At 37.7% G+C, this 18443-nt stretch overlaps 1 protein-coding gene across 1 annotated transcript in view; it reads right to left on the reverse strand.

The window, feature by feature from the left end:
- Window positions 1-387: 387 nt before the first annotated feature.
- SNAPC1 (small nuclear RNA activating complex polypeptide 1) overlaps window positions 388-18443 on the reverse strand; it is a 33419-nt gene continuing 15363 nt past the window's right edge. Inside the window, exons 6-10 of the mRNA XM_003901898.5 lie at window positions 17332-17400; window positions 16572-16634; window positions 12735-12885; window positions 3173-3265; window positions 388-1138 (exon numbers count right to left, since the gene is read on the reverse strand). Of these exons, the coding sequence (XP_003901947.1) occupies window positions 1104-1138; window positions 3173-3265; window positions 12735-12885; window positions 16572-16634; window positions 17332-17400 (411 nt within the window). The 3' untranslated portion in view covers window positions 388-1103. The remainder of the gene's footprint in view (window positions 1139-3172; window positions 3266-12734; window positions 12886-16571; window positions 16635-17331; window positions 17401-18443) is intronic.

Below are 18443 nucleotides of genomic sequence, written 5' to 3' on the forward strand. Positions count from 1 at the left end.
AAGAAAAAAAAACGGCTGAGCCAACAACATGATAGGGAGGTGGTCTGCTATTGGCAGCAATTCAAACAACATGGCTCAAGCAATCTCTATTAAAATGTCTGGAACGAGAAATTAACAGATAGGCATATTCATGAAGCTATAGATTTTTTTTCTGTGACTATCAACGATTCTGTACCAGAGACACATTCTGAAATTTACATTATTCTTCTTAAACATTTTATTAGAAAGTAAAGTACTTAAATACTTAATACATTAGTATTTAAGTACTTAAGTTAGTACTTAAATTAGTATCTAATACTTAAATTAGTATTTAATACTAATTTAAGTACTAGATACTAATTTAAGTACTAGTATTCAAGTATTTACACAATTTATTGACTAGTCATATATCTATAGACACATATAAATTTATTGACTAGTCATATATACAAATATGGACACACATACATATACATATTTACACATACACAAACATACACATAAACATACAGTAGAGCAAAGGGAGCTTTAAAACAAGCACTAAATAATATTTAACTGCAGAATCAGAAAATACATTGTGAACTTCCTAAGTTATTAATCACATGTTATGAGAATGTAACTTTTATGTATTAAAAAATAAAACAAGGCAAAAACTTTATTGCACTTAACAATATACAAAATAGAATATACAAAATAAAAAAATCCATTATCAGACTGTAGATACAAAATGATTAGTTATTTGCATGTAATAAACATTAATATTTCAATAAAATATATTTTAAATAAAATAGAATAGTATTACCAGACTGTATTCGGACAGTATACTATCACAAAACGTTACAGGAAATAGTAACAATCTGCAAATAACAGAATTTTTTATATTACATACTAAATACAAGTTTTATCTCCATTTATGCATATCATTAAAGAAAATGTTAAAGAATTCTTATTCTAATTTTGTGTACTTTTATTCTAGAACTATGTATTGCAATTTCCAAGAAATAACCTACAGTTTCCCAGAAGGATTATTTTTAATACTGGCAGTCTTCCTGTTCAATACACAAAATATCATTCTTTTCTTCTGTCAGAAAACTCAAAATTAAAAACTACACCAGGCTCTTTGTTCAGTGTTTTCTCTTCTTCTTGGATGCAGTGAACTCTAAAGACATAAAGTTTAAAAGTCAGTCAGATCGAAAAAAAAAAAACACTTAAATGATAATACCTAATTGATAACATACATTTAAACTACATAGCTATCTAACTGGCACAACACAATAAGGATGCCCTCACAGCAAAGACACAACAAAAAAATCTTAAACCTGACATATTCAAGAATTTTTTCTTCAAAATGATATAGCAGTTTAAAACATACTATCAGCCAGGAGCGGTGGCTCGTGCCTGTAATCCCAGCACTTTGGGGGGCTGAGGTGAGCGAATCATGAGGTCAGGGGATCGAGACCTTCCTGGCTAACACGGTGAAACCCCATCTTTACTAAAAAAAATACAAAAAATTAGCTGGGCGTGGTGGCGGGCACCTGTAGTCCCAGCTACTCAGCAGGCTGAGGCAGAAGAATTGCTTGAACCCAGGAGGTGGAGGCTGCAGTGAGCCAAGATTGTGCCTCGGCACTCCAGCCTGGATGACAGAGCGAGACTCCATCTCAAAAAAAACAAAAACAAAAACAAAAACAAACACATAACAACAATAAAAAATACTATATCCATTGAGATAGTAAGATCTCAATCTTACTGCAATATCAATCTATTAAGATAGTGGCCCTTAGCCATTCTAAATCCTAATTAATAATAAGTTACTGTGAAGTTGTTTCATATGGGTCATATGGGTACACCCTCCCTATAATTATATGAACCCAGGGTGCTAGATCTCAAAGATATTTAGGCCAGTACTAAGAAGAAGAAAATGACTAAGATTTCAATTTCATTTCAATTAAACCTAGAAATGTAACCCAAAACACTAGTACTATACATCATTCTGGCTACCACAGGAGATGCCAGAACCAACACTCGAATAATTGTCCATCTACAAACAGCACGAACCTAAAGGTTACTGATCATTAAAAGCAAAGAAAGCAATAGAAAACACAAAAACATGAAAATTATAAAAGATGTGGCAAAAAGAAATATTCTGGCTAAGCACGGTGGCTCATGCCTGTAATCCCAGCACTTTGGGAAGCCAAGGCAAGCGGATCACTTAAGGTCAGGAGTTCAAGACCAGCCTGGCCAACATGGTGAAATCTCGTCTCTACAAAAATACAAAAATGAGCCGGGCATGATGGGGGGCGCCTGTAATCCCAGCTACTTGGGAGGCTGAGGCAGGAGAATCGCTTGAACCCGGGAGACGGTGTTTGCAGTGAGCTGAGATCACGCCATTGCACTCGAGCCTGGGTAACAAAGCAAGACTATCTCAAAAAAAAAAAAACAAAAAAGAAAAAAGAAAAAAAATATTCCCCACCAGTGCAAAAGAAAAGGGAAATGGCAAAAAAAGAAAAAGAGAAAAGACAAGTAAAAAAAAAAATTAAGATGAAAACAAATTCCTAAGCCAGGCACGGTGGCTCATGCCTGTAATCCCAGCACTTTGGAAGGCCGAGGCAAGTGGATCACTTGAGCCCAGGAGTTTGAGACCAGCCTAGGCAACACAGTGTGACCCTGTCTCTACAAAAAACACAAAAATTAGCCAGACATTGGGGCATGTGCCTTCAGTCCCAGTGACTCAAGAGGCTGAGGCAGGAGGGGAGGACAGCCTGAGACAGGGAAGTTGAAGCTGTAGTAAGTCACTGTGATCAAATCACCGTACACCAGCCCGGGCAACCCAGCAAGACCCTGTCTCACGAAGAAAAATAAAGAAAACAAATTCCTGGAAGAGAGCAGCAGTCAGAATTAGAAGTACTGAAACCATGTCCAGATGAAAGCAGGTCAGAGGTCTGACAGAGACATCTCTGCAAAGATGAAACTGATAGGATACCTAATGGATATCCATACCATCATTTATTGTGTTATCCTTGACTCTGAGATGTCATTAATGATATGACTAATACTGAAATTCTCTAATGGGCCAAAGATGAAAGGATCACAGGAACACACAGCAAACTGTCATGTTCCTCAAGGGTTCTAAACCTTGATGCTCTACGAATATAAGTTAGTTTACTTCACTAGTTTGACGAAATTTTATCTGTACCTGTTCCACTCAAACTTTCATTCTCTTCTTCTGTAATTACAGGCATACTCAGACTTAAAGGTTTATCTTCCTTGTGTATATTCTGCACGTTACCTAGAAATATTTAGAAAATGATTTTATATGAAAGCAAAGAATATTATACTTTTTGAGAAAACATTTTACAAAAAAGTCATTATTACAGCATAAAAATTAGACATGTAAAAACTTAAATTGTAATAGTAAGCAGAAATACGCATTCTAGAATACCTATATTTTTTCAAGTACTAACATATTTTATTTGTACTTTGAAAGTAGTCTCTAGTTCTTCCACTAGATAAAACAGAGAAAAAAGGAATAAACAAAATTAGCCAAACACAAATACCATATTTAATCTTTATCACACACAACAGGGGTTATATCTGCAGCCATCAAAGAATAATCGCATATGTTACTTCAACTTTATTAAATTAATTACAAATGTAGTTTTTGAGTTTAACAACCTTACTTTTGGATGTGAACATACTTTCTTTTCTCACCACATATGCTCTACAAGATATATTTCTCTAGTCATAATTTGCGACTGACTTTCCATTTTCAAAAACACTAGAGGTTCTCTACATCAACCTTCTGTTACCTGAAGAAATATCCCAACCCAATGTATCAGATACCATTATCATATCAAGTACCATTTAGCACAAAACTTCCATATCCCAAAAGCAACCCCCATAAACAGTGACTATTTTTATGCTGTTTTTCTTCGCCCAACACTTTTCTCATTTGATATATTATATCTTGCTTTTTTTTTTTTTTTTTAATGGAGTCTCACTCTGTCACCCAGGCTGCAGCGCAGTGGCGCAATGTCAGCTCATTGCAACCTCCGCCTCCTGGGTTCAAGCAATTCTCCTGCCTCTGCCTCCTGAGCCTGCACACTGAGAACAGAAAGATTTCACTACAATAAGTCTAACAGATACACTGTTTTTTTTTAAAAAAAAGAGAAACATAAGAACAAAGCACTGCGGCATGAAGCCATTTAGTATAAACTGCCCCACACTTAAGCTATTTTTTTTTTTTTTTTTTTTTTTTGGAGACAGTCTCTCTCTCTGTAGCCCAGGCTGGAGTACAGTGGTACAATCTCAGCTCACTGCAACCTCCGCCTCCCAGGCTTAAATGATTCTCGTGCCTCAGCCTACTGAATAGGTGGGACTACAGGTGCATGCCACCACATTGGCCAGGCTGGTTTCAAACTCCCGACCTCAAGTGATCCACCTGCCTCAACCTCCCAAACTGCTGGGATTACAGACATGAGCAACCGCATCTGGCTTCTTTCTTGATAGAATCATTACATTATAAAACCCAGTAACATAATCCTCATGATGGTGACCATGACTTGTCAAAAGAAAATTAAATTATGTTAAGGATACAGTGTTACAGAAAATAAGAGCATAAAATATATTTTACTTTAATATACTTATAATTACAAAAATGATAAATGTAGAACAAAGGAAACATATAAAAGAGAATGCAATACATTTGAGAAAATAGCCAAGAATAATTAAATTTTTAAAAAGTAAATTTTGGCTGGGCGTGGTGGCTCTCGCCTGTAATCCCAGCACTTTGGGAGGCCGAGGTGGGTAGATCACGAGGTCAGGACTTTGAGACCATCCTGGCCAACATGATGAAACCCTATTTCTACTAAAAATACAAAAATTAGCCAGGCATAGTGGCGAGTGCCTGTAATCCCAGATACTGGGGAGGCTGAGGCAGGAGAATCGCTTGAACCCAGGAGGTGGAGGTTGCAGTGAGCCGAGATCGTGCCATTATTGTGCCACTGCACTCCAGCCTGGGTGACAGAGCAAGACTCTATCTCAAAAAAAGTGTTACATAAACAGTAGTTGCTATCATCTTCATCCATCATAGCACTGATATTACTGATGTCCTATCAACATGCATGCTATATTCGAGGAATGGTGAGCACATAATTGAAGCTTAAATAACATAAGCTTAAATAAATTCCATAAATATACTGAGCACCCATTTATGCATCAAGCAATTATTACAGAAATTAAGTCTGGAAAGGCAGACTGGAGCGAATTCTCCCCCCAATGAAATCTTTATCATGTCATCATATTTCTCCAACATTAAGGACATGAATATCCTCCCAGGTGCTCAGACATTAAGCATTCTTGTCTCACCCCTCTCCACCAGCCTCCATATTTGGCTCTTATGTCTGTTAGCCTTGCTTCTCTAATTCCTACAACCATGTGGCACATGCTCGTCACTCCTAAATCTGAACTACTGCAACAGCCTTCTACTTAGTGTTCCTATTTTCAGTTTGTTCCCAGCTACCTCCCATTCTACTCCTAGACTGATTTTCTTCAAGAAAAACTTTGGGCATGCCACTTTCTTGCTCAAAAGTTTCAGTTGACTTCCCCTCTGCCTACCAACTGAAGTGTAAACTACTTGATTCCACATTTAAGGCCTGGTCACAATACAATCCTCAATGTATTTTTCCAGCACTTTTAACAGTTAACTCCCCAACACACCCTTTACAATCCAATCTAAATGGACCCCTTGCTCTATACTTCCCAGCTACTTTGCCTTTTTCACACCAACCCTTCTACTTGTCTGAGTCTATGGAATTATGTTTACCTTATTTGTAAAAAGGTCTTTGGATTTCTACTGATTAAAGTAACACACGGTTATATAAAATCCAAACATTACAGAAATTTATGGATAGTTTCTCATTATACCATCCTTGAAAATTAACCACTGGTAATACTTCATACATGTCTAGATTTCTTCAGTGCTATATATTATGTTCATGTGTGTATGTGTATATATATATATTTTTGATTAATAGAAATGAGATCATACTCTTTTTAAAAAAGCCTTTTCACTAAGAAATGTATCATGTTGTATTTTATTTTTAATCGATATATTCTGGATATACTTTCATAATATAGGGCTTTCCCTAGCTTCTTTTTTTTTTTTGAGACGGAGTCTTGCCCTGTCACCCAGGCTGCAGAGCAGTGGCATGATCTCGGCTCACTGCAACCTCTGCCTCCTGGGTTCAAGCGATTCTCCTGCCTCAGACTCCCAAGTAGCTGGGACTATAGGCGCCTGCCACCACACCCAGCTAATTTTTGTATTTTTAGTAGAGGCGGGGTTTCACCATATTGGCCAGGCTGGTCTTGAACTCCTGACCTTGTGATCCGCCCCCCTCAGCCTCCCAAAGTGCTGGGACTACAGGCGTTAGCCACCGTGCTCAGCCTCCCTAGCTTTTTAGTAACTGCAAAGTATTTCTTTGTATGGACTGACAAGAATTTTATTTACCCATTATACATTTGAGTTGTTTAGTTTGCCACTTCAAAGAATCCTGCAATGAATTTCCTTTTATATTTATGATTTGTACAGAATAAATTCTTAGCAATTCCAAAAGGCATGTACATTTAAAATTTTGACACGATTCTAAATTGCTCTATGAAAAGAATGTGCCAATTTACTCTCCCACTTAAACTGAGATTGTATTTCCTTACACTTTCACTATCAATGGGTATTACACCTTTAATCTTTGATCAAATAATATAAAAATCATGTTTTAATTTATATATCTGTAATTATAGATGAAATTCAATTATTTCCTATATGCATTGACTTTCTGCCTGCATTTGTGATTGCCTGTTCATGTCCTAAGCTATTTTTCTACTGGGTGGTGGTCCTTTTCTTATTCATTTATAAGAGCTCTTTTAAAATTAGAAATTTTAAAAGTATCATATGTGCAAATGGATTTGTAAGATCTTTTGCCTTTTATGGAACTGAGGCTCCTCTTTTTGAAAAACTATAAAATCAAAAATACCTTTTCACTGTATGGAAATGAACTTTTGACTAATGGGAAACTACAAAGTAAGCATTTGGGTCTTTATTATTCAGGTAACTACTTCTGCTTCAGAGTATTTACAATACCTTAGCTGGATTAGTTAAGCCATGATGGAGATCTGAATTCAGATCACATTTATAATACTTCAGTCTTTCTCATGGGTAAATCCTCCCTAACAACCTGAGAAAATTCATTAACAAATCTCAGATGTACTACAGAGCCTGTACTTAAGTTAGTTTTAGAATTTACAAAACAGTTGTTTTTAGGAACTAAGATATGATTAACAAAGGAAGTGATATTTCATAAATTATACCTGTCACATATTCAAGATGAAAGCTCATTTCATTTAACTTTCTTTTCCTATTTTGCTCTTGTTCCTCAACCACATTAAAAAATTTTTTTTCAGGTCTTCAAGAAAGCAGCTTGGCCAGCTTATCACATTGCTATGCCTATATGAAGGCTATTAATAAAAAGTGCTTGTGAGGGTTTCTAAACCTAAATATCTTTGGTACTTCTGTTAAAGTGAACTAAATATGGCCTGAGAAGGACTCCATACTTCTATATTTGAGTCCTTATGGACAAATTGCGATCTAGCTTAATAGGTGGACAAGAGTGAAAACCCAATTTAACAGTATATGCCTGAACAACAGCTGAGTCTTGGCCAATCCCAGCGGCGGTACTTCAACCATTCATACACTGCTGAGTCTTCAAACTGTGTTCAAATAAGGCAAATGCTGAGCCATAACCAATCCAGCTGTTCTGTATCTCACTTCCGATTTCTGTACCTCATTTCCCTTTTATTGGCTATAAATCTTCCACCACGTGGCTGCGCTGGAGTCTCTGAATCTGCTGTGATTCTGGGGGCTGTGTGATACTCCAATAGTTCACTGCTCAATTAAACTCCTTTAAATTTAATTCAGCTGAACATTTTCTTTTCAGAAAAAAAAAACATTTTAATCTACCAGAAGTTAATTTTTGAAATACAACCAAACTAAACAATCTTTTCCTTATGTCCTCTCTTTTTGCTCGTGTTTGGCCATCAGTCAGGTTTATTGAAGTATTATTAACATACAATAAAATTCACCCATTTTTGCTGTACAGAGCAGTTTGGACAAATGCATGGTTGTGGAATCTACCACTGCAATGAAAATACAGATTTCCATCACCCCAAAAATTTCTCTGTGCCCCTTTGCATTCAACACCTTCCCCTACCCCTAAGTCCCTAGCAACCAAATACATATTTTCTGTCCCTACAGATTTGCCTTTTCCAGAATGTCACATAAATAGAATCATAGAGTATATAGCCTTTTGTATCTGTCTTCTTTCACAGAGCACACTGAATTCAGATTCATCTCCGTTGTTACATGTATGACAGCTCTTTTATTGCTGGATTGTATTTCATTGTATGGATATGCCACAGTTTATCCAATCAGCAGTGGAAGGATTTTTAGGCTGTTTGCAGTTCTTGCAATTATGAATAAAGCCACATAAACTTTTGCATACACATTTCTGTGTGAACATTAAGTATTCATTTCTCTTGTATAAATACCAAGGAATAGTATTTCTGGGTCAGATGATAAGTACATGTTTACCTTTTAAAAACTGTTGAGTTTTCCAAAGTAACCACATCATTCTGGATTCACACCAGAAAAGTATGCAGGTTCCACTTGTTTCAAATCATCAACAGCTTTTTTCATTACAATTTTTGTTTTGTTTTGTGGGGTCTTTTTGTTGCTGTCATTCAGGGTTTAGTGGAATGTCACTGTGGTTTTAATTTACATTTCTCTAATAACTAAAGATGCAGAGCATCTTTTCATATGCTTATTTGCCATCCATATATTTTCTTTGGTGAAATGTTTTAGCCATTTCTTCATTAGGTGGACTATATATTTATTGAGTTAGACTTCTTTATATATTACTAGTTTGGATACAGGACCTTTAATCAGGGTAGTAGTTTGCAGAAATTTTCTCACAGTCTATGGCTTATCTTCTCATCTTCTTAACAGTGTCTTCTGAAGGCAAAAATTGTAACTTTGAGAATGCAGATTTATCAATTTTTTCTGTTTCATGATTTGCTTGTGTTTTTTTGTGTCATGTATTTAAAAATCTTGCCCAATCCAAGAACACACACATTTTTCTCCTACATATTTCTTCACAAGTTTTATAATTTAGGTTTCAAATTTAGTCCATAATCCATTTTGAATTTTTTTTTTGGATAAGATAAGGGATATTGGTCTTTAGTTCTTTCTTGCAACGTCAATAAGCTGCAAAGTATTCCCTCTTGTATTTTCTGAAAGAATCTAGATCTAGATCACTCGTTTCTTAAATGTTTGCTAAAATTTCCAGAGAAGCCTGGGAATTTAATTTCTTAGCAGTGTGAGAGGAAAATAAATCTTAGGACCCCAAAATCACTAAGCTAAAGGGAAAAGTCAAGCTAGGAACTGCTTAGAGCAAACCAGCCTACCATTCTATTCAAAGTCATCCCTCTGAGGCTCACCGAAGACAAATGCATATCTGATTGGTTCCTCTCCCCTATTGCTCATGTGAAAATGCAGATTCATTGAGCCAGAGTAAATTGCGTATTATTCGTATTAGGTGGAAGGCCATCAAAGACTGAAAAAATGCAATGCAACTTTTTGTCTTACCTACTTCTAACCTGGAAGCCCCCACTTGTTGCCTTACCAGACCAAACCAATGTACAACTTATATATATTGATTGATGTGTCATGTCTCCCTAAAATGTATAAAAGCAAACTGTAACCCGACCACATTGGGCGCACGCCTCAGGACTTCCTGAGGTTGTATCACAGGCACATCCTTAACCCGGGCAAAACAAACTTTCTAAATCGACTGAGACCTGTCTCAGATATTTTGGGGTCTCAGTAGACATGACTATTCAGATTTCTTCCGTCAGCGTCAGTTTTAGAAACTTGTGTCTCTTTTTTTTTTTGAGACAGAGTTTTGCTGTTGTTGCCCAGGTTGGAGTATAAAGGCACATCTGGGCTCACCGCAACCTCCACTTCCCGGGTTCAAGTGATTCTTCTGCCTCAGTCTCCCAAGTAGCTGGGATTACAGGCATGCGCCACCAAGCCTGGCTAATTTTGTATTTTTAGTAAAGACGGGGTTTCTCCATGTTGGCCAGGCTGGTCTCGAACTCCTGACTTCAGGTGATCCACCTGCCTCAGCCTCCCAAAGTGCTGTGATTACAAGCATGAGCCACGGCACCTGGCCTGGAAACTTGTGTCTCTTAATAAATTTATCCATTTTATTTAAGCTATCTAACTTACTGGCATAAAATTATTTATAATTTTGCCTTGGTCACCTTTTAATCTTTGTAAGGTCTACAGTGGTAATCCTTACCTCCCTAAATTTTTGTTCCTATTTTTCAGCAAATTCTCTTTAGAATATTTTAGGCATAAAATCATTCACAAATCATGATAATTTTCTAGGCTCTCTTTCTGATGTCATATCTCCCTTCACTCTCCTGTCTGATTACACTGACTAGCTCTTTAAGAGCAACGTTAAATAAAACTGTGATACTTCTTGCATATTACCATTGAACATGAGGCAACTTATGATCTAATACATGCGTGCACACACACACTTTTAAGATTAAAGAAATAATCTTCTATTTTATCTAGGGCAGGGGCAGGAGTTAACAAACCCCAGGACCAAATGTGACCCACCACCTGCTTTTATACAGTTTTACTGGACTACAACCACATTCAGGTGTTTTGGTATTATCTATAGATACTTTCACATTACAATGGCAGAGCTGAGTAGTTGTGACAGAAACATGGCCCACAAAACCTAAAATATTTACTACCTGGCCCTTTACAGAAACAGTTTGCTAACTCCTTGATCTAGAAGATTTTTTTTTTTTAAATCAAGAATGGATGCTGGTCCCAGCACTTTGGGAGGCCGAGACAGGCGGATCACGAGGTCAGGAGATCGAGACCATCCTGGCTAACACGGTGAAACCCCGTCTCTACTAAAAAAAAAAATTCAAAAAACTAGCCGGGTGTGGTGGCGGGCACCTGTAGTCCCAGCTACTCGGGAGGCTGAGGCAGGAGAATGGCGTAAACCCGGGAGGCGGAGCTTGCAGTGAGCTGAGATCCGGCCACTGCACTCCAACCTGGATGACAGAACGAGACTCCGTCTCAAAAAAAAAGAATGGATGCTGGATATTATCAAATGTCTTCTTTGGTAACTATTAAAATAAATTCACATTTTCCCCTTTAACCTATTGATGTGGTAAATCATATTAATAGATTCTGAATGCATCCTGAAATAAGTGTACTCAGTTAAGGTGTTTTTGTGTCTAGGATTATTTTTGATACATATGACTTAGGATTTTTTCAGTAATACTCATGAGTTTAGTCTAACAATTTTCTTCACAATATCCTTCAGCATTGTGAAAGGAAGTAGAAAAATTTCCTTTTGAACTATTTCTCGATCATACTTAACAAATATGGTATCTCCTCTGAATTCTCAGTGCACTTCAAGCTACTGTTATAGTACTTAATCATATCTGGGACATATTAAAGGTACTTAACTTCAATTCCCCTTCCACTGCTTCAATAAAGGGGGAAAAATGCTAAAAGGCTGTTAACTTATCTTCATATATTCCTGCAGTAGTTAGGAGTGAATTTCGTATTAGTATTAAATATTTACTAATGTTTCTAATGCTCTTTTTCTCACCCCAAGTAAACCTGTTAATCAAATTCCAAATTTATGTAGGGTACATATATATTATTCATACAATTTTTTAAAAAAACAAACTATTGCTGGGTGCAGGGGCTCACGCCTGTAATCCCAGCACTTTGGGAGGTTGAGGCCAGTGAATCACGAGATCAGGAGTTCAAGACCAGCCTGGCCAACATAGTGAAACCCCGTCTCTACTAAAAATACAAAAAAAAAAATTACCCAGGTGTGGAGGTGGGTGCCTGTAGTCTCAGCTACTTGGGAGGCTGAGACAGCAAAATCACTTGAACCTGGGAGGCGGAGGTTGCAATGAGCTGAGATCGTGCCATTGCACTCCAGCGTGGGCAAGAAGAGCAAAACTGCATCTCAAAAAAAAAAAAAAAAAAATGCACTGGATAATTCTAGACTGATTTCATAACTATCTAGCTATTAATTATCACTTTAGACAAGTTATTTAATCTCTATAGGCCTAAATTTCTTTCTTTTTGTTTTTTGTTTTGAGACAGTCTTGCTCTGTCACCTATACTGGACTGAAGTGCATGATCTCAGCTCACTGTAACCTCCACCTTCCAGGTTCAAGCAATTCTTGTGCCTCAGCCTGCCAAGTAGCTGGGATTACAGGCGTGCACTACCATGCCCAGCTTTTATATTTTTAGTAGAGACGGGGTTTCACCATGTTGGCTAGGCTGGACTCGAACTCCTGACCTCAAGTGATCCACCCACTTAGGCCTCCCAAAGTGCTGGGATTACAGGCATGAGCCACAGCACCTGGCCAGGTCAAAATTTCATCACCTATAAAATGATACATTTGATATGATTCCTAGGGTCCCTTTCCAGCAATAAGTTTCCAAGAATCTAACAATTTATTTTTAACATTAAATCTCACAAAAATGTTCTCAAACAAGTATCTAATCCTTCTTAACAACGAAATAAAGATGAGGCAAAGTTGTAAATAAAACCCATTCTCCTTTGTTGAGTCTTAGTAAGACTTTAAAAAATTACCTTTGTTTCTGAAAGACATCTTCCTTCCTGCTGGTTTTAATTTTTCTTTCTTCTCTTTTTTCCTAGTTGCTTTGACTTGCCCTTGACCAGATGCAGAATCACAGTCAGAAGAGTCAAGTTTGACTTGACGATGCCTTCTTGATTTGGATGCCTTAAGAGTTACAATCCAATTAACCAATAAATTATAAAATGAATACAAATGATAGGTAATTCAGAGGAAGACAAAATGTACAATCAAAGATGAGGAAAGATTTACAGAAGTATCTGTCATAAAGTACTTTACTATTACCCCTGGCTGGTTTACTATAACTACCTGTGTCATGTAAATACTCTATTCTTTTTATAACATGAAGTTTCCTGCAGCTGTTACCACTACCTGCTCACATGGGCTTAAAATGAAGTTGTTCTATTATCTGGCATGGTTGGGCAACAAAGGTGTAGAGGCATCTTCTAATAAACTTACTTCCCGTAGGCACTACCATGTGTTCCAAGTAGAAGTACTCCATGCTTGGCTCCAGGTTTGGCCATGTGGCCCAGAGCTGGCCACAATGAGTTTAACATCCCCATGGCCAGGGTAATTTGTTGGGAGTGGGGAGGCAAGTAGGCGGGGTATGTGGTATGTATCATGGCTAATGAAATGTTATTTTGGAATTGTTTAACTATTAGGAAGGAAAGATTCTTTCTTGCCTTGGAAGCTAAAACTGGGAACATGCAAGGCTGAAGCTGTCAGGAAAATAGCACTTGACGGCAGTGAAAATGGAGGGCCAGTCTTAATGATATCTTTGTCTGAGACACAGATATCTTTAGCCAATCCTGGCTATGGATTTGTTTTGTTATATCAGTAGGTGAATTCCCTTACTTGCTTAAGCAAAGAATTTTCGGTTAATGTTGTATATGCAATACAGGTATTAACAATTCTTTTTTCTTTTCTTTTTTTTATTTTTATTTTTTATTTTTGAGATGGAGTCTTGCTCTGTAGCCCAGGATGGAGTGCAGTGGCACGATCTCAGCTCACTGCAACCTCCACCTCCTGCGTTCATGCCATTCTCCCGCCTCAGCCTCCCGAGTAGCTGGGATTACAGGCACCCACCACCATGCCTGGCTAATTTTTTGTATTTTTAGTAGAGACACGGTTTCACCGTGTTGGCCAGGATGGTCTCAAGCTCCTGACCTCGTGATCAGCCCACCTTGGCCTCCCAAAGTGCTGGGATTACAGCCTGAGCCACCGCGTCCAACCAACAACTCTTAAAAAGCAACCACGTATAGTTGTCTCTCAGTATCCATGGAGGATTAGTCCCAGGACTTCCTTCGGATACCAAAATCCAGAGATGCTCAAATTCCTGATGTAAAATTGTGTAGTATTTGCATATAACCTATGCACTTCCCTCCCATATACTTTCAATCATCTCTAGATTACTTATAATACCTAATATTATGAAAGTGATTGTCATATTATTCAGGGAATATAACAGCAAGGAAAAAAGTGTGTCCATATTTGGTACAGATGCATTTTTTTGTTCAAATATTTTCAATCCACAATTGGTTGAATCCATAGACGCAGAAACCACAGATACACTACGGTAACCAAAACAGCATTGTACTGGTACAAAAACAGACACCATAGACCAATGGAACAGGACAGAGAACTCAGAAATAAAGCCACGCACCTACAACCACCTGATGTTTGACAAAGTTGATAACAAAAATTGACAAGTGAGACCTAATTAAACTACAGAGCTTCTGTAAAACAAAAGAAACAACAGAGTAAACAGACAACCTACAGAATGGGAGAAAATAGTCACAAACTTGGCATTCAATGAAGGTCTAATATTCAGAATCTATAAGAAAATTAAACAATTCAACAAACAAAAAAACCACCTCATTAAAAAATGGGCAAAGGGCTGGGCACAGTGGCTCACATCTGTAATCCTAGCACTTTGGAAGGCTGAGGTGGGACTGAAAAAACAGGCAGGTGCATTGAAAATCTATAGAGAATAGTGTCTCATTCCTCAAACTCAGAGCTAGGCAACTGACTTTCTCCTATACAAAACAGAAGGCCTGCTGCTCTCTGAAGAGGCTAAACGAGAAAGGCTGTGGGCTCAAAGGAAACTGGTGTAGGTGAGGAAGGAGATGAGGACTCTTACTGAAAATAGAGGGGCTGAGTGAAACCTGCATAAGGAATGGTGAGCCTCACATCTCATTCTCTCTGTAGGCTCCCAAAACACTGACAGCTGGGCTTATTGCCCACCCTCCTCCCCTAGACAAGGAAGTGAAAGATTGTTCTTTAAATAACTAGATCCAAGACAAAGAAATCTAGAGGTTAGATAAGCTCTTGATCTCCTCTTGACCACCCTTAAATATGAAAAGACATCTGAGGATCTTCAATCATATATATATATATGAATTTTTTTTTTTTGTTTTTTTTTTTTGAGACGGTGTCTCGCTCTGTCGCCCGGGCTGGAGTGCAGTGGCCGGATCTCAGCTCACTGCAAGTTCCGCCTCCCGGGTTTACGCCATTCTCCTGCCTCAGCCTCCCGAGTAGCTGGGACTACAGGCGCCTGCCACCGCGACCGGCTCATTTTTTGTATTTTCAGTAGAGACGGGGCTTCACCGAGTTAGCCAGGCTGGTCTTGATCTCGTGACCTCGTGATCCACCCGCCTCAGCCTCCCAAAGTGCTGGGATTACAGGTGTGAGCCACCGCGCCCAGCCTTCTTCAATCATTTAGCCAACAAAATGGGCCAGGTGCAGTGGCTCACGCCTGTAATCCCAGCACTTTGGGAGGCCGAGGCAGGTGGATCACCTGAGGTCGGGAGTTCGAGACCAGCCTGGCCAACATGGAGAAACCCCGTCTCTACTAAAAATACAAAATTAGCCAGGTGTGGTGGCACATGCCTGTGATCCCAGCTACTCAAGAGGCTGAGGCAGGAGACTCACTTGAACCTGGGAGACAGAGGTTGTGGGGAGCCAAAATCGCACCATTGCACTCCAGCCTGGGCAATAAGAGCAAAACTCCATCTCAAAAAAAAAAAAAAAAAAAAGTCAACAAAGTGAAAGAGTTCAAACAAATAGAAAAAAAAGAACTCACAGGAAATGGGAGGAACCATCAAAAAAACTGTAGTTAATATCCTTAAAGAGAAAAAGTTATTGCATCCTGTGAAAAAGAAAAATACATTTAAAAAAACAAAACAAGCAGCATTCAGAGAACAAAAAAAATTATTGGTAATGAAAAAATATCAGGGGAAATTTTTTTAAAATCAATATAATGGTTCAGAAGATAAAGCCTAAGAAATCTCCCTGAAAATAGAAAATGAGACAGAAACTAAAAATAAAAGAGAAAAATAAGAAAAGTTGAAGAAGAGAAAAGATGCAGCAAAGAACATTTGTATCGAAGAAACAATACAGAAACTTCTTCAGAACTGAAGGATATCAGATTAAAAGGAGGTCACCATGAGTGCCATGGGCAATAAATAAAAAAGATGTACACCAAGTTACATTATATGTACTAAATGAAATTTCAGAACTCCAGGGACAAAGCAAAACCCTAAAACCTTCCAAAATCAGGAATACTAGAAGCTGGAAGACAATAAAGGAAATGGCATCAAAATTCCAGGTAAATATTAGAAGAAACTGCTAAAAGAAAAGAAGTCGAAGATGTTGCCTCTCAAGGTTAGGAATACAAGGGTAGGAAGTGGCAGAGAAGGGGTCTGTTGTGCTATATAACCTCTCTAGCATTTGACTTTTAAAACTAAGTACATGTATCACTACTTTGATGAAAAATTGAAATATAATTTAAAAAGCAGTCAATTTCCAAATTACCTTATTAAAGAATAACTCACCTGAATGACAACTGAAAAGGCCTTTGATTTTATTTTCGCTAATGATTCTGCCCTTTCACATCTCTGGATGTAAAATAAGAAGGAAAAAAAAGTTAAAACACACAAACAATAGGTGAAAAAACTGAATACCCAAGTATTTATTATCAGAAATAAGATTTTAGACAGAAGGTAGGGTAAAAGAAACTAACATATATTGGGTACACACACATAAACATACATCATATTCTCTCACAGATGTAGCAGGTGCCATAATACTATCCCCGTAGTTACAGATCATTTTCATTCAGGATTCAAGGAGGACAATATGAATGAAAGCCTGGGTGATCAGGCAGAGCCTTGAACTGCCATTCCCTCCTCATCTGCCTATACTCAAAGATGGCTCCTTGTCTCATCCACTAAGATGGATGAAAACTCTGGAGGCAGGAAGCAGTATACCGTGTAATGGCTTGGGCTCCACACTGGTTGAAAGGCTGACAAGTCAGAAAAGATATATTACAAAAGCCTGATCCTGATCCTCTATTAACTGATTGCACCTTCCATAGTCGAGCTTTCCTTTCCCTACGGAAAACTATTATCATCCTCTCTCCCAACCTACACCTGATGTGGCCTCCACAAGGCTTCTAGTAAATAACAAACTACCTTTTCACAAAACCATGATTCAGAATTTTCTCTTATATTTCTTATAATACTGACCATGGGTCACAATGCTTAGTATACAGAATCACAGCCACACATAATATGAATTGCAAAGTTTTCTGACCTCTGTTTCTTGTGAATTTCCTTCCATTTTTTCTTCTCCATCATTAATTTTTGATTTTAAGGATGGATTCTAAAAGAGCAAAAAAGATACATACACACACACACAAATTTACAATTCAATTAACTGCAAATCAATTTTAGAACAGTGAGAAATCATTACTTTTAATAAATGAAAAACTAAAAGATCATTCACATTATATACCACCTAACATTAAGATCACAGGTTTCAAAATGTTCTACAATTCATCAATAAAATGCTTAAATCCTCCTAATATGGTAGTCTCTATATGGTAGTAAGAAAACAGGCTTATTCTCCTTTCCTTCAGGTTTTCAGAGCTCGTAGTAATGCTCTTTGAAGAGAGTTTATCTATTAAAAGAGAATACTGGCTATGCATGGTGGCTAATCCTGTAATCCTAATACTCTGGGAGGCTGAGGTGGGAGGATTGCTTAAGGCCAGGAGTTCCAAACCACCCTGGGCAACATAGCAAGACCCCATCTCTACAAAAAAATTTAAAATTTTGCTGGTTCTATCCCTGGCAACATAGCAAGACGCTGTCTCTACAAAAAATAAAAAAAATTAGCTGGGCATGGTGGCATATGTCTGCAAACCCAGCTACTCAGAAGGCTGAGGTAGGTGGATCACTTAAGCCTGGGAGGTCGAGGCTGTAGTGAGCTGTAGTCTTGCCACTGCATTCCAGCCAGGGTGACAGAGCAAGAAGACCCTGTCTATATACGTACATATAAAGAATACTAACAATTTTTTTACATTAAATGCCTAAGTCATTTGTGTAACCTATTTGTAGGACTTAAAGTATCCAAACATTGTAAAACTTGCTATCTCTCATTAAAATAAATGCAGAGGAATAAAGTTATTTTCTTCTTCCCAAGACTATCATCTTCTTATCAGTTTCCTTGTTTATCTTTTCTAAAATTAAGCTGTGAGCCAGCTTCCTTTATATAACAGAAAGTGAAAAAGTAGCAAGAAATCTTCCTGAAAGACGATATATAGATAACAGTATCTGTGTGACATCTGTGAAAACATCAGCACATTATCAAGACACACAGTAAGTAATCAGAAATTGCTTACTTTTTAAAAATTGTTTTCCTAGATT

This window comes from Papio anubis, chromosome 7 (assembly GCF_008728515.1).
Source record: "Papio anubis isolate 15944 chromosome 7, Panubis1.0, whole genome shotgun sequence".
In the NCBI taxonomy this organism is placed as follows: Eukaryota; Metazoa; Chordata; class Mammalia; order Primates; family Cercopithecidae; genus Papio; species Papio anubis.